This window comes from Corythoichthys intestinalis, chromosome 9 (assembly GCF_030265065.1).
Source record: "Corythoichthys intestinalis isolate RoL2023-P3 chromosome 9, ASM3026506v1, whole genome shotgun sequence".
Taxonomy (NCBI): Eukaryota; Metazoa; Chordata; class Actinopteri; order Syngnathiformes; family Syngnathidae; genus Corythoichthys; species Corythoichthys intestinalis.
Genome location: NC_080403.1, coordinates 11,759,619 through 11,776,818, shown reverse-complemented (window position 1 = coordinate 11,776,818; position 17,200 = coordinate 11,759,619). Strand labels below are relative to the sequence as shown.

Here is a 17,200-nt window from a genome sequence, read left to right as displayed (position 1 = left end):
TATATATATATGTATATGTGTATATATATATATATATACATATATATATATATATATATATATATGTGTATATGTATATGTGTATAAATTATAATAATAATAATTGATGAATGAATAGAATGTTAATAACTAAACTGAAGAAATGAAAAATAATAAAACCAAAATAAACACTGGTTACGGCCCCAAAGTAAGTCAAAGTTGATTACTTTTTTTTCAAAGTATTTAATTCATTGTTTGCCATTTACAAGGATAAATGTCCAATTCATTTAAACCATGAAGGATGAACAAACGTTCATTTGCCCTTCACAGTCAAAATGGATTGGACATCTAGTGCCGTTGAGTCAGCCAATGAGTTAAATGAGTTCGCTGTAAGGGTTGCGACTTTGGGGTACATGAGCCATTACATTTTTCTTCTTTATTCTACATATTAGATTTGGTTTCTTTTATTTGCCATTGACGCCAACAATGGCTCTACCAGTTCCATCAATGAGACGTCGCAACAATAATCACATGACTCCATTATACCAATCGGACTCAATCTTGCCGTTCTATGATCACGCCTGCCTGTTCAATCACGTCTTTAAAGCACGGTAAAAAATTTTAGTATTCGACATAGTGCGCCGCCGTCAACATGACTTGAAAACTAGGATTTTAATCTCCCCAGTTTTTATTTGGCAGCGGTTGACCACGGAAAACCGGTGATATGATCCTTTCAGTTTCATAATTTAGATTTATGACAGCGTCGTAGATGGACGGGCGGCAGATTTTCTTGTGAGAGAAATCAACACACGTTCCAAGAAAGTTAGGGCAGGTGGCGGACAAAGGAAAAAGGTGACGCTTACCATTGAAATGAAGATAGAAATGATAAAAAAATATGAGCGTGGGGTGCGCATCCATGAACTGGCTCGACAATTCGGCCGTAGAATGTCTATGCTCTCGACGGTCCTCCTCTGACCTTCGTTCACCAGTCTTTATAAGTTAAGGTGACAATTATTATTGTGGTAACATCACCAAAGAAATCGCCAGCTTAGTCAGGTTTTTATCATTTATTTCAGACCTTTTGCAACACAACATGCCTACTGTCCACCGCAGTTGACGCTAGCAACAACAGAACGTTAAAAGAGAAAGTAAAATCTCAGCTGCACCTTTCTTACTCTGGCATGTCAGCCACGTGGTGCATTCAGGTACAGCTCGCAAAACACGTCCGCCACATTAGAACTCGATTCGTTACATTATTACAGGAATTATTTTTACTATTATTCTGGTTTTTATCAATAATTTCTTTGTTTTGCTATGTGTAATTGCCATTTGTAATAGTACCAGCATTATTGATTAAGGATTTAGTGTAGGTTTTCGAGCTGTGGAACAAATTAATGGAATTATAATTTATTCTTATGGCAAAATCCTGCTCCACCTAAAACCATTTTGACTTACAAAGTCCTGGAACGAATTAACTTCGTATGTAGAGGGACCACTGTATATCAAACATCTTAAGCAGTTACAATGTCACTCATTACTTGAGTATTCTTTTCACCAAATACTTTTTTTCTTGTACTTGAGTACATTTTTTAATGACTTTTACTCGAGTAGTGTTATTTTAAAGTAACGCTACACTTACTTGAGAATTTTTTTTTGGCTACTCTACCCACCTCTACCCACAGCAAGTTATTATATAAAGTGATTCATATCAATGTATGTTCTATTTCCAAAATCATATAAAGCATTTTGCTCTCCACCCTGTCAATGAAAGGTATGTGCCCAATTAAGAACTCTTTACAATAAGTTTGACACACCCAAATATCATATTTTTTATAACATTTGATAACAACATAGGATTTAGACCTGTGATGAAGGCAGGTACTCCCCAGCCAATCAGATAGTAGAACCTCATGGGTCCATAGTTGATATCTCGCACTTCACTGATCATGCGGTAGACGTGCAGGCCCTCCAGAAAAAGCCATGAGAAAGTGCACAGGTAGAAGAAGTGCAGCAGGATAGCGATGACCGTGCACAAAAACTGCAGAAGGAGAGAAGCAGATTTTTTAAATCCGGCTGAGACTTTATTGAAGGAAGTTGAGACGCTCACTGGATTGTCAGCCTGGTTGATTCCCAGGATGAAGACAAGCTCGGACAGGAAGAGAGCGGTGGCACCGTTGTTCACAATGCTGGTCTTGTTGCATTGCATGGCTCTCAGACACAGCAGGAATACGGTGGTGAGGAAGAGGAAGCCCAGGGTGACGCCAACGGTGCTCCACGACAGGATTTTGATGGGCAGGATCTCACCATTCTGGCACAAAAGAAGAGCAGAAGACCAAAGAGTCAACTATTTCAAGGACTGTGGTCATCTATTCAAAAGTTATCTTTAGTTTAACTCATTCACTGCCAGCCTAGGAAACAGATTATGTGTTGTGGTAGTAAGTAAAAGAGGGGAAACTGATATTGAAATAATCTATTGATGGCAATTTACGTTCAATCCATTTTAACTGGAAGCGATCAATTCGATCAACTCCAGCCTCTCCCAGTTGAAATGGATTGGACATCTATTACCGTCAATGGCAGCCTAAGAGATATGCTATGTAAGTTCACAAGACATTTTTAAACCACAACAAAAATAATAAAATTCCCCAAGTAAAATACACACAGGCCTCATTGATTTAAATTTATGTATTTTTTCCCCAATTTATTACAATTTGTTTTTATTTTTTTCAAGTGTTATTTTTTAAAATTAAATTATTGTTTTTATTACTAATGGCTTTTTTAAATTTGCGTTTTTTAAATTTTTATTATTTTTATCTTTTAAATGTATTACTGTTTAAATTGACCCCACGTCCCTCCAAAATGAATGCTTCAAGTAATTCAATCATTTTATTATTTATAACCCAGGCAAAACTAATACTACAATTGGATGTCAAATAGGGGCCGCAAAATATTGTTCCGTGGGCCACAATTGGCCACATGGCGGCATGTTTGACACCACTGTCCAAAATAAATGTAATAATTCAAAAATGTAAAAAAAAAAATTTTTTTTTAATTGAAAAAAAAAAGATTTTTTTTTATAGTACCTACTTATGAAAGTGTCAAGCTGAAGTGAACTCTACTGGTGGTGGTGGTGCCCCTTACCTCCCTTCTGGAGATGTCCATGAGCACAGCAAAGCTAGTCATGTGATAACACTGACAGCTAATGTGAGTGTTGTTTCGAAAGACCACTTCGCAGCCTTTCGCTGACCAGCCGCCCCTTCCAGCTCTGATACAAAACACAGCAATCAAATGTAAAGATGACAACAACTGTACGAGATCATCTTGCAGAAAATGTGCATGCACTCAACAGTATGGTGTGGTTCCAGAAGACGCAAATGGGTTTGGAGCGCTCCTCGGTGGCTACAAGGCGGAACTGCACCGTGATGGGTTTGTCCAGCGGATGCTTCAACAGCTCGTCGTTATCGTGGACTGTGATGCTCACCACGGGGGTGTTGATCACGGGACGCTTTGGCACGCTGAAAAACAAATAAAAACAAAAACAAAAAAACAAAAAACAACAAAGTGATATTTTCATAGTGATTTTCCTCATTGGGGTCACAGATAAACTAAAGCCTATCCTATCAGACTTTGGCTTGAGAACTGTCCAAGGCTTTTCACCATCACAAAATCTTGGGGCACATAAATCATCCACAATTGGATGACATTTGGGCTTCAAAATTCTTGAACAATTAGCCTTCATTTTTGTAATTTTGTTCTCCAACAATACCGTATTTTGTATAATTACAGTAACAGGATGCACTAACACTAGCATTTTCTCATGAGTAGAAGCCATACATTTTTATAAATGTTACTGTTGACCAAAAGAACATACTTACTTAACGTGCAAAACCATGTTTAAAAGCTTTGAAACACTTACTTACTAAATGGTTGGGTGTCTCAGAACTTTTGACCACAGATGTACGAACTAAGTACACACCCTGAGGATGATTAAAAAACAATGTGCCAATATCCTCACGCATTCATTCATTTTAAAATCATTGAAATAGATTGAATTATTGATTATTCATTAAATAAATAAATTAATCAATAATAATTAAAAGTGTTTTTAACAAGTAAGTAATGTTAACAAATTAAAAGTCATATCAGCTTAATGTTGTGTGCCACTGGTGGTGGTCACATTGAGCACTTGTAAAGCATGAAAGTTATATACAATATTTGTATCCAGCTACTGGACTGTCTCAGAAAATTAGAATACACAGTCAGGAAATTAGAATATTGTGTATTCTAATTTCCTGAGACAGTCAGGAAATTAGAATATTGTGTATTCTAATTTCCTGAGACAGTCCTGTATATATACACAGGACTGTCTCAAAAAATTAGAATATTGTGTATTCTAATTTCCTGAGACAGTCCAGTAGTTATTATTATTTTTATTTATTTTTTATTTTTTAGATATACCGCAATGGTTTTGGCACATTCTTTTTATATTCACCCTGTATTCTAAAAAACATGTATTGCGGTAACTCAATAAAGGTCAAATAACTCAAATGTATGACAAAAATATCGAAAAATAGAAGTGAGGATAAATTTGCTCAACCCATTCATTTGGAAAACTGATACTGATCAGAGTTGGGTAGTGACGCATTACATTTACTGCGTTACATTTACTTGAGAAACTTTTTGAGAAAAATGTACTTCTAAGAGTAGTTTTACAAAGCCATACTTTTTACTTGAGTTGATTTGTGAAACGCTACTCATACTCCACAACTTTTGGGCTACACTTTACACTTTAGTCTACATATTAGATTTTTGCATTTTTTCATTTCAACAGTGGCTCTACCAGTTTCACCAATGAGACGTCTGACCAATAATCACATGACTCCATTATACCAATCAGATTTAAGCTTGTTCTATGCTCACGCCGCCTGTTCAATCACATGGAGACTTTAAAGCACTGCAAAAAATTAAGTATTTGACACAGAGCACCGCCGCCAACATGACTTGAAAGAGTGGATTTTAATCTCTCTCCCAGTTTTTATTTGGCACCGATTGACCACGGAAAACCGGAGATATGATCCTTTTAGTATTCTAAAAGGAAATAAGTTACCTCCACTACAGGGCTACACTACATGCTCTTTGGACAAATAATGCTTCATTTCTGTATATTTTTTCTTTCGCCAGAATTCAAGGATTTTTTTTTTTTTTGGTATTTCTTTGTCTTAAAGTGGCTGTTTAGTAGGTTATAGTACAGTATGATAACAACAGTTCATATGAATGACTTTGTGCTGAAAAAAATACCATAGTTTAAAAAATGTAAAAAAAAAAAAAATCAAAAGAGCGTAAGCAGGCACTCACAATGTTACTCATTATTTGAGTACATTTTTTGGACAACTACTTTTACTTTAGTAATATTATTTTGAAGGAACACTACTCTTACTTGAGTAACATTTTTGGCTACTCTACCCACCTCTGATACTGATACTCCAGCGTATCATGTGATAAACTATTTTCTTAGCTATCATGCTAAAAAAAAAACTCTTCTGCACCCTTCTCACTCTCTCGTCAGTCACGGTGTGTTGAGGAACAGCATGCAAAAGACAACCGCCACATTAGAACCTAATTCGTCACATTATCATTGGTATTCTAATTTGTTTTTATTACTTAATTGTTTTGCTATGTCTAATTGCTATTTGTAATTTTACCTGCAGTTTTTATTAAGGATTTAGCGTAGGCATTTGGGCTATGGAACGAATTAATCGAATTATGTATTCTTATGTGAAAATCCCACTTGACATACGACCATTTGGATTTACATACCAGGTCCTGGAAGGAATTAAATTCATATGTAGAGGTAACACTGTATTTGCTATATTTAAGCATTCTTATCTTAGTTATTTTTTTGTTACTTATTTTAATGTAACAAGTAAACATATTCAGAAACGGTTTTAGTATTTTATATGTGGATTATTTAAAATTTGAAGGGTAGGGTGTAAAATGTCCTCCAATTCTGGAATCACCTATTCACATGTTATGGAATTTTGTGAGGAAGCTAGAGTACCCAGAGAAAAGCCACGCAAGCAATGGAAGAACATGTCACGCTCTTCTTACCGGAGACTTCTCTTGTCAGGGTCGTAGCTCTCAGGTAGCAGAGATGCCAGACTGTGGAAGATGATGACGCTGGCGACGGCATCCGGCTCGTCAACATCAGGGTGGCGCCGCTTCCTGTTGGTGGAACGGTTTCTCGGCGAAGATTCCGGTAAAATGTCCAAGTTCCTGCGGCTCTTGGTGTCCACGGGCGGCCGGAAGACTGAGTCTGGCAGGGTGACGGTAGTCTCCAGATCGGTGGGACGAGGGCCCCTCAGAGACTGGTACCGTGGTAGTTTGGCTCCGGCAAAATTCATCTTTTTCAGACGGTCCACTGAGATGACTGCAATTAGATAGATCAGAGGTTCTTAAACATTTTATAGCAATTCCCACTTTAAAGAATACTTGCCGCTGCAAGTACCACAATCACGGTCTACCTTAACTCATTGCCAGCCATTGCCATTTACTTACACAGTATTTCAATAACAGTAATAATCAATTAATAATTCTATATATTAATTTATATAAAATTTATTTATTCATTTATTAAAATTTTCAAAATAGCAAAAGAATGCTTAGTTTTTATAATAAAAAAAACAAAAATTGAATAAGAAAAATTGAACATTTACTGTATTTTCCCTCTTTGAATGAATGTATTTGAAGCTAAATGTAAAAAATAAAAGAATAAATCAACAATAATATTTGGTTGTTTTCTTTATAAATGAAAAAGTCATACTTTTCCCAAACATTTTTAGTTAAAAAAAAAAGAAATTAAAATGAAAAATGATAATCGATTTGTTGTCAATTAGTTTCATTCACATTCAATTAGTTTGATTCACTAATCAAGACAGACTTAAATTGGCAAACATAATGGCTGTCCAAAGGAAACCACTGTGATGTGGCCCACGACAAAGATGAGTTTGACACCTCTCATAGATGATGTCAGTACTAATGATCCTGCATAAGACGGATGGGTGGTATTATACTGTATATAGCTGGATGGATGTTGTTGACATAATTGTGTTGCTTTAATAATTCAACGTTTAAACGCTTATTTAATGGATATAGCATGTCATCATGAAATATAGATGGTCTGACCAATGTGCGGCGTGACGATGGTGAAGGGGCTGAGGTATGTCTTCCTCATGTTCTGCGCCAGAGTGTTGGCGTATTCCTCGTAACGGCGCAGCAGTGCTGCCGTGCCACCTTCCGTATGCTGGATCAACTCCCAGTGTGGTCGGGTGTCTGGAGACAGAATGGCACTGCCCACGTGGACCAGGTTCTGTGGGAGCAGAGCCAGATACAATGAGGCACCTCATTCATTACGAGAGGCATGCCACTAGCGGCGGCGTCCGCGACCTCGGTGAAGTGGACGTCCTGCGTGGCCGTAAGGTTGAATCCCTGCTGCTCGCTCTCGTGCTGCAACAGCCTCTGAGTGAGGCCGTAGGCCACTTTCACATCGCTGCCGTAGTACTTTTCTGTATGAACTGTGGCGTTGGCCAACATGGCCGCTGTCTGCTGGACGCGGCTCGAATCCAGCAGAGATGCGTTATGGGAAAACCTTTCAGACTGGGAGAGAAAAAGACACACAGACATGAATCAATGCATCTCTTCAAGAAGATTATGTGAGATGATTACTTTAAAAGGGCACATGAAAACTGAGGAGTTTGTAAACATTGGTACTTACAGTGGGGCAAATAAGTATTTAGTCAACCACTAATTGTGCAAGTTCTCCCACTTGAAAATATTAGAAAGGCCTGTAATTGTCAACATAGGTAAACCTCAACCATGAGAGACAGAATGTGGGAAAAAAATCACATTGTTTGATTTTTTAAAAAATTATTTGCAAATCATGGTGGGAAATAAGTATTTGGTCAATACCAAAAGTTCATCTCAATACTTTGTTATGTACCCTTTGTTGGCAATAACGGAGGCCAAACGTTTGTCTGTAACTCTTCACAAGCTTTTCACACACTGTTGCTGGTATTTTGGCCCATTCCTCCATGCATATTTCCTCTCGAGCAGTGATGTTTTGGGGCTGTCGTTGGGCAACACGGACTTTCAACTCCCTCCACAGATTTTCTATGGGGTTGAGATCTGGACCCATAAAATGCCCCAAAATCAACAGGAAGTATAGGCCCAAATGGATTGGACGTCTACGATTGATAGCTCATTTCAATTCACAGCAGAAGCTTGTTTTTCTGTTTATTAGTTGTTTGTAGAATATCCTAGAATGATTTCCTGACCAATGTATCGATAATTGTTGTACCGCCATATCGTCAGATCATCGTTATCGTGAGCTTTGTATCGCAAATCGTATCGTATACCAAGAGGTTCCCACTCCTTAATACTACACGACTCACTTCTAGAGGAAATGGTCCATTTAAAAATTATACTAATTGTGGAACAAAAATGTATAGAAATTCCTAGGGGTTGACGGATAGTTTGATTCTAGACAGTTCTACAATTAATTCTCAAATCATTGTAATCTGCTCTTTTTAATGCCAAGAAAAACAAGTGAAACATACTTCATGTGTCTTAATAATTGACATCGGTATTTTATTGATATGGCATTCATGACATTTAAAATGCAATGGCAAACTTTAGCTCATAAGCCACATATGCCTCACTCCATTATTCAGTCCAATTCACGTTCAATTCAAGTATTTACATCATACTACAATGTTTGTTTGCATTTATTTATCCATGTTTCCTTAACATTTGTTAAATATAATGTATTATTTTATTGCTTTGATATTAATTTATTTATTCTCAGATATTTTAAATTATTTTGTTAAATTTGACATGTTTTAATGTTTTTAATGTTTTAAAATATGTCATTCACATAAACTTATCATAAAATAATAGATGTGTAGATCCTTTTGGATTGGGTTCTAGATTACTTCTATTACTTATTTATTCTCATACATAATAACTTTGAATGGTTAAATTAGATTAATAATTAACAGGGGTGTCCCAATGGCATATTTTTGCACCCGAGTCAGACTCCTGGTCTAATACCAGGAAAAAAAAGTTTTTTTAATTTGAACAAAAGTTCCAAATATGTTACTTTCCTCCCAGGCCGCCTTCATAATGTGCATTATTTTTAAACAGGAATAACATTTAAAAAACACTTGTCTTTATTAAATGCTTCATTGAGTGAGTCAACTCAAATCCACTCATGCTTTGACGCTCACGCTGCTAAGAACAGCCTCTCACTAACAGAATGAATTGCCACAACACACTTATGACTGGGCTGCAAATTTAACGATGATTGACACATTTGTGCCTTTGATCGTAGAGCTACCAAGCTTTTCTGGCAAGATAAAAGTTACAAACATGTCAATCATCATTAACTTTAAGTACCAAACGCAAGCTGCACCGGACAGTTTGGCCGCACTGCTTAGCAAAAGGGAGGGTGAGAGGCTGTGGCACTGTACGAACAGGAAGCAGAAAAACAGAAATACAGTATACAGTATTTTTTAAATTAAAACCTGATCATTTTCACCTGATTCAGGTCCTCTGAAAAATGGCGCGATCTGATCGGATTGGGACATCCCTAATACTAAATAATACAATTTAAAAATACATGCCTTTTTTTCACTGTTTTAAGTATTTTAAAATACACATTATAACATTAAATAACAAATATCTTAAAGGCCCAAGTACACCGCATGCGTGATCGTTGCGTTTGCGTTCCGACTCCGGCAAAAAATAGCGCCGGAGCCAATCCGTTCCCATTATATCCTATTGTTCAACGTATACCGGCCGCGTCAGTGCTCCGGCTTGACTGCGTACCACCTCCGGCGTGCCGCATGCCCGCCGGATGGTATAGGCTATTTTCTATTTTTGCCGGACACGCATCCGGCAAAATGGGCGGAGCTGGGCCTGGACGTAACAACCCAGGTGCCTAATCACGGTTTAAACACGAGCGAAGATGGATGATGAGCGCTTCATCATGGAGGTGGAAACCCACAAAATAATTTATGATGCAGCAGATCCTTTCTATAAGGACAATATAAAAAAGGAAGCTGCAAGGTGTCCTATTATGTGTGTTTTTCTGTCCCGATCTCATCATGATGCAGTCATGTCTGTCTCTTAATTCCAGATTAACTAAAATATAATGCAAAGAAAATATGTGCTCTCTCTCTGCTTCTCTGATGAATATAGACTCCGTGTGTTTTTCGTTGTTTTAAATGGCACACTATCGCGCGCGATCACGCGAGAGCTCACGGGGGAGGGGGGGGACGAGGTTGGCGGACCGCAGCCGTGCAGCAGCCGGTATGATTTGCCTGTTTTTGACGGACTGCGTGGCACGCAGGCAACACTGAACCGGAACGCAAACGCAACGATCACGCATGCGGTGTACTTGGGCCTTAACTCATCTATTGTAGTCATGACATGGAAAAATACTGGAGAAATGACCTTAAAGAGTATATTCAACACTTATTACAATGAATATTCGTTAATTACTTACAATTAAGCTACTGTAATTATATATTCAGTACATCATATAATTGGAAATAAGCAATAAAGTATTAATGTGTGACATACATGTATTTTTCCATTCTATAAGGGAAAGAATCCTTTATTCTCAGGCATTTAGTGTTTTTTTTATATATGATGTATTAATCTTGTTGAATATATAGTATTTTTGATGAATGGAAAAAAAAGTAAGAAATCTGAAAATATTTACAGTATATATATATTTAGCCATCAGTCAACTTTCTCTTCTGCTTATCTAGTTCAGAGTCACTTTGTGTGTGTGTGTGTGTGTGTGTGTGTGTACATGCCGATGGACTATCGGTCCCTTGTTAAAATCCAACATACAGTAGGGCAAATAAGTATTTAGGCAACCACCAATAATGCAAGTTCTCCTACTTGAAAAAGATTAGAGAGGCCTGTAATTGTCAACATGGGTAAACCTCAACCATGAGAGACAGAATGTGGAGAAAACCCCCCCAGAAAATCACATTGTTTGTTTTTTAAAGAATTTATTTCTAATTTAGACTGGAAAATAAGTATTTGGTCACCTACAAACAAGCAAGATTTCTGGCTGTCAAAGAGGTCTAACTTCTTCTAACGAGGTCTAACGAGGCTCCACTCGTTACCTGTATTAATGGCACCTGTTTTAACTCAATATCGGTATAAAAGATACCTGTCCACAAACTCAGTCAGTCACACTCCAAACTCCACTATGGCCGAGACCAAAGAACTGTCGAAGGACACCAGAGACAAAATTGTAGACCTGCACCAGGCTGTGAAGACGCTTTGTGTAAAGAAATCAACTGTGAGAGCAATTATTAGAAAATGGAAGACATACAAGACCACTGATAATCTCTCTCGATCTGGGGCTTCATGCAAGATCTCACCCCGTGGCGTCAAAATGATAAAAAGAATGGTGAGCAAAAATCCCAGAACCACACGGAGGGACCTAGTGAATGACTTTCAGAGAGCTGGGACTGGGAATAACCCAAATAAATAGGCAGTGACTCAAACTCAACAGAATATGAGCTGTAAATGCCCTAAAATGAACAGCAAGTAACCTGTAAATGCCCTGAAAATCAGACTCATTGACTGTGAATGCTCTGGTTTCGAATGAACGAACATTCCCAGTCTGAATGGATTGGGCGTCGAGCACTGTCAGTTGCAGTCTTAGAGTTAACTGACGCCATGTCCACACCTAGCAGGATTTTTTAAACCAAGGATCCTGCCCTAATACGTTGGGGGAAAAATAATTGCGTCCACACCTGCACGTTTGTTTAAAAAAAGAAAAAAACAAAACCAAAACTGCCATCCCCTTTCATTCATTTTTAAGTACACTCATAACAATAAAATAATTATCTATAATACCCATTCTTCAATAAGAAGCACAGCAAGAGTTTGTTTAAAAAAAATGGAAGCAAAAAAAGCGCCTGTCTAATTTACTTCAAATGTAAACATTGGTCTCGATTATGACCTAAGGACAAAGTTTGTCGCAGTCTGTGACGTTTCCACAGTTAAAGCTCCGGTTATCAGTGTCCACATGATGGGGCCACAAACGCAGAATTCGCACTTCTTCACTTTCCCTGTCGTTCTTAAGAATCCTGGTTTAAATGTGTGTGTGCGTGTGGATGACAGGCCAAACCGTAGAAACATTTCTTCTTTTTGCTAAATACCCTGCTACGTGTGGACATGGCCTGAGACAGTATTACAGTGGAAGAGTTTGGTAGCAACTTGTTGGTTCCTTTTTTTTCCCTTCTTTTTTAAACATTGACACCTTTTTAAAACGATATTTCGATTCTTGGCAAGACCATATCGATAACCTTTTGAGATACCAAGTATCACGATATATCACCATTTTGATATTTTGTCACACTCCTAGAAGTATTGGAAGAGAGTGAATATAAAAGAAGCCCTTTGGATGAGTCCTGTGAGACACCTGAGCTCATGCACAGTGAAAATATGTGAACATTTGAAATTTGTGTTAAAGAGGAGCGAGAGAGAAGCCACACACCAACACTCTCAGCTGGCTGAAGGTGACCGACGTGCAGTTGAAGAGATTAGGAGGCAGCCAACCCTTGTGCTCGTCACAGTGGCGAATGGCAGTGCCTGTGAAGGAGGAGGCGTGAGATGTTATTACGCGAGGTGGCAAATAGACTGCGGCTTAAAAAAGGCTCGGGGCAACCGCCATTATTTTATGGTAATCGTAACATCAGCCGAAAAGACGTCCTTACCCATGGTCCCCTTGGGGCAGGGGACTGCTGCGGGGAGCCCAAACTTGGTCCTGGGCCACCAGATTCCAGCCTGGATGGCCTGAGGGCAGCTGTCATAGATGACTGGCATATATGGAGCAGAGCGGGGTGAAAATGGAAAAATATTTAGCGAGCGGGACATCGCGAACGGAGATGACCTGAGCGTGGAGAGGCTGTTACCTTCGCAGCCGTTAGAAGAAACCTCGGCGAAGGGGTTGTCGCAGCGGTCGCACTGGCGTCCGATCACGCCTGCTTTACACGGACACTGACCGCTCTCGCGCTCGCAAGTTCTGGAGAAGGAGCCCACCGGATAGCAGTCGCAGAGCAGGCATGTGTCGCTTCCTTCGGGACGGTAGTGATTGTCCTGCAAAGGGCACAAATCCAGAATACCACTGGTAATGTTATAGGGTAAAAAATATTGTAAACTGTATATACTGTACACTGAGTGAACTGATTAAATTCATGTAGAATTCTATGCCAATGATTTGAAGTACAGGTAGCCCGCGGGTTACGAACGAGTTCCGTTCCTACGCTGGCAACGTAACTTGAATTTCCGATTAAGTCGGAATTAACCCCTTAGGTTCCCCTAAATCTCAAAATAACTATCCAAAAAGTCCAAAAGTATTGTATTTTTTTCTAATGATGGAGAGTACAATGCCCTCTGGTGACAGCAATGCCTCTGACTGGACTGTCGCCTTGTATGGCTGATGAGCGGACAGATGTGTGACATGGATAAAGGATAGCTGTGCTCTGGTTTGGCCCACATCAGGCTGTATGTTGTTTCAGATAATATATGTTTGTGTAAGCATTTGTAATTAAGTTTAGAGCTACAGTTTGTGGAGTTATGTGTGAGCGATTTGCTATGAGAATTTTAAATACAATAGCATTCGTAGTATTTAAGATAGCGGACTTTGTTAGGCAATTTAGGCTAATTTAATCTACTAAATTTACATATTGATCAAATTAGATGGACGGTTGAACACCAATTGTTTTCTGTCAAGTGTTTTATTGTTAAAATGCATGTCATTTTGAACACAAGTGTACATATGTGTGCTACAGCTTTACAAATTGTCGAAGTAAAAAGCTTAAATAAGCACGAGTACTTGGTTTGCTGTCTGAAAAAGCTGAACAACTGCACGTTAAGTGAGGACAGAACACATATTAATAAAGTAAAAAAATAAGATACTGTGAGGTACAATAAGGTACTGTTTTTGCGACTAAAAAAAAACAACAACAAAAAAACAAACAACTGGAGACAAAATGGCGGACGAGACTCGCGCAAGCCGAGTACGTTGTAAACTGGGGACTACCTGTATGGTACATGAAAAATAATTTTACCATTAGCCATTATTATATGAAGTATTTAAAATAAATTGTTATACCATTCATATAGGACGATGAGGAAGCAGCCAATCAAATACCTTTTCTCTTTCACGTGACTTCTACTGCCACATAACTAGCTGCTGGAGCTGGATATTAAGGCCATGCAAAGAAGGGGGAAAAAACTATAGGACTATGAGAATAAAGTGATAAAATTACAATATTGAAGTAGGAATATAACAAGAATGAAGTCATACATTGTAATACTATGAGAAAAAGTCACAATATTACGTAAAAAAGTAATATTACGAGAATAAAGTAATACATTACATTGTAATATGATTTATTTTAATCTGTCCTGTTCAGCTGCATAGACATGGAGAGTAGAAATCTGAGTGTCATAATGGTCTGAACAGTTCTAATGTATCACATAGGAGTTTAATATAGTCCCATTGTGGTTGTTCATTATGTTTTATTCATTAGGAGAAATACGTTTTATTCATTAGGAGAAAGCAGCGAACGGGAAGGGATAATGGGGGGACAGAAAAAAAGGAAGCAGACAGAAGATGGGGAAGAACAAACAACGAGAAATTTACACGCCTATGCTACCTATGAACATAGTGGTGCTATCGTTAGCGAATTATTGTTACCTGTGGACACCATGTGGGGGGGCTGGTAACTGAGGAGAAAGACGAGGGGAGGTAAGTCAAAGGGGACGTGATTAGGGTGGGTGGAGCGTAGCTAAATCAGCAAAGTGAGGTGTGGAACCCAGTATTATGTGAATCACAAGTAAGTGTGGACATGTTGACATCCTATTCTATGCTACCTGATTGCTAATCCTGGATATTAACGTCATACTACAGCACGGTGGAGGAGTGGTTTGCATGTCTGCCTTACAGTTGTGAGAGTTTGGGTTCAATGCCAGCTCCGGCCTCCCTGTGTGGAGTTTGCATGTTCTCTCTGTGCTTGCGTGTGTTTTCTTTGGGTACTCCGGTTTCCTCCCACATCCTCAAAACATGCATGTTGGCTAATAAAAAAAAATGTCCAAAGGGGCGAGTGTGTGCGTGAATGGTCATTTGTCTCTATGTGTCCTGCGACTGGCTGGCAACCAGTTCAGGGTTCAGGGCCTCCTGCCCATTGTTAGATGGGAAAGGCTCCAGCACCCCCGTGACCCATGTGAGGATAAGCGGTTCAGAAGATAAAAGTCATAATATTACGAGACAAAAGTGGTAATACTATGAGATTAATGTCACTATATTAGGTATCTTTTCGTAAAATAACGAGAAACAAGCCATTAGGTATTTTTCCGTAATATTCCAAGATTAAAGTCATAAAATAAGTACCTTTTTGTTATATTACGAGAAAAAAAGTCAGAATGTGACGTAATTTTACATAAAATTACAAGATTAAAATCATGATATTATAAGATTTAAGCCGTTATATTACTTATTTTTACGTTATGTAAACCAGGTTTCATGGAGTTTGACATAAAGTCTGTGTGAACACAAAACTACTTTGGCCATGACGATAGCAACGGTTTAATTTTGGTTCGAACACAGCATTACGCTTTTAATCAATAATTGATATAAAAATGACAATTATTTGAAGAAAGGTCATACATAATATGTTACGATTGACTCACTGACCTTACAGCGACACTCTCCGCTGGTCTTGTTACAATCTGAATCAAACCCACGATCAGTTGGACAGTTACATGGACCACAGGTCTTGTGACCCCACCAACCTCGGGGACAAGGCAGGTCAGTCCTGTGGGGGGACACACGCACACTCAATTCCTTTAAAACATCCCGACTCACACAGGGGAGAATGTCAATGTGATGTGAATGTACTTTTTCTCGCAGTAATGGCCAAAGTAGTTGTGCGGACAGTCACATGTGTAACCGCGGGGGGAGCTGGTTTTTCTGGTGCAAGTGGACTCGTGCTCACACAGGTTGAGTGTGCACGCATCTGTGCAGTTGGTGCCGTAGAAACCTGCAGATGAGTAAGAAGACACAATTTTAAGACCACTGCTTTAGTGCGACATTTTATGATAGGATCACTTCAAAAGATGAACTGATGCCTACCAGAGCGGCACGTGCACGAGTAGCTGTCCCAGTCGTCGCTGCAGTAGCCGTTGGCGGGACAGGGGCTGGAGCCGCAGGGGTCAGGCACGTTACAGCCCACCTCCACGTTCACCTTCCTGGCCTGACTCAAACTCAGAGCCCCACCGACTCGCAGACCCTAAGCAGGACAAACCGAGCCTCACTGTAAAAGCTGACATTAAATTCTGCCACAACAAACTCATCCAGGTATATAAGACCTTGGTCATGCAGAGAAAAGCCAAGAAGTGCCTTGCACAAAACATTCCAGCATGATTAGGGATTGGAAATTGATTTTTATAGATGTGTGTGTCATAATATTCCATCTGTAGATTGATCTCACTTGTATGCATCCTTGGAAGCCATGCTGAATTTTCCCATCGGGCTTCGCTAAACCGCCAACACTCACAGCCTTCAGCTTGGACTCTTGCAACTCCCCATCCACCTGCATACTGGCCTGAAACACAGATAACGTTAGGTGGGTGGCTGCCATGAATAAATATCGGCGTGTTGTCTCACCAGGTAAAACCCATGATCGACTGATAGAACCGCTTTATGGTGACCCGCCGGCCCGCTCAAACTGCTGATATCTAGTTGCAAATGATGCCAGTCGCCATCGTTTACCAGCACCTCCTCCACGCGGGAAAGTGTGGAGTCTTCCCCCCTGTGCAGGCCCATCAGCACACTCCCACCACGTAGCTGCATCGGGAGAAAGGTGAAGAAAAGGACAGAGGCAGCAGGGAAGGAAGTGAATTCATAAGAGAAGAGCACAGAGGTGGAAAATTGGATGTAAAAGCAAAAATACATCCACATTTAGAGTTTAAAAAAAGACTTCAAAACATGCTTAAGAGTAGCATTGTGTTCAAAACGTAAAGGTAAAATGTCGCAGTTTGTCATAGTGATGCGAAATTTAAAATGCTTCAGGGTATTCAGGAATTTGTTTAGTCAGCCAACAGAGGGCACTAACTACTTGGAATGAGTCTA

General features: G+C 39.2%; 1 protein-coding gene across 4 annotated transcripts in view; it reads right to left on the bottom strand.

Annotated features, from left to right (window-relative positions):
* The window catches only part of celsr2 (cadherin, EGF LAG seven-pass G-type receptor 2), a 163,132-nt gene that overhangs the window by 19,333 nt on the left and 126,599 nt on the right, over positions 1 to 17,200 (bottom strand). For all 4 annotated transcript variants that reach the window (XM_057845311.1, XM_057845309.1, XM_057845310.1 and 1 more), the window contains exons 10-24: positions 16,736 to 16,915; positions 16,560 to 16,673; positions 16,202 to 16,358; positions 15,968 to 16,109; positions 15,764 to 15,884; positions 12,978 to 13,161; positions 12,780 to 12,881; positions 12,560 to 12,654; positions 7,423 to 7,632; positions 7,162 to 7,345; positions 6,088 to 6,406; positions 3,327 to 3,494; positions 3,121 to 3,244; positions 2,087 to 2,287; positions 1,843 to 2,017 (exon numbers count right to left, since the gene is read on the bottom strand). In XM_057845311.1, the coding sequence (XP_057701294.1) occupies positions 1,843 to 2,017; positions 2,087 to 2,287; positions 3,121 to 3,244; positions 3,327 to 3,494; positions 6,088 to 6,406; positions 7,162 to 7,345; positions 7,423 to 7,632; positions 12,560 to 12,654; positions 12,780 to 12,881; positions 12,978 to 13,161; positions 15,764 to 15,884; positions 15,968 to 16,109; positions 16,202 to 16,358; positions 16,560 to 16,673; positions 16,736 to 16,915 (2,476 nt within the window). The remainder of the gene's footprint in view (positions 1 to 1,842; positions 2,018 to 2,086; positions 2,288 to 3,120; positions 3,245 to 3,326; positions 3,495 to 6,087; positions 6,407 to 7,161; positions 7,346 to 7,422; positions 7,633 to 12,559; positions 12,655 to 12,779; positions 12,882 to 12,977; positions 13,162 to 15,763; positions 15,885 to 15,967; positions 16,110 to 16,201; positions 16,359 to 16,559; positions 16,674 to 16,735; positions 16,916 to 17,200) is intronic.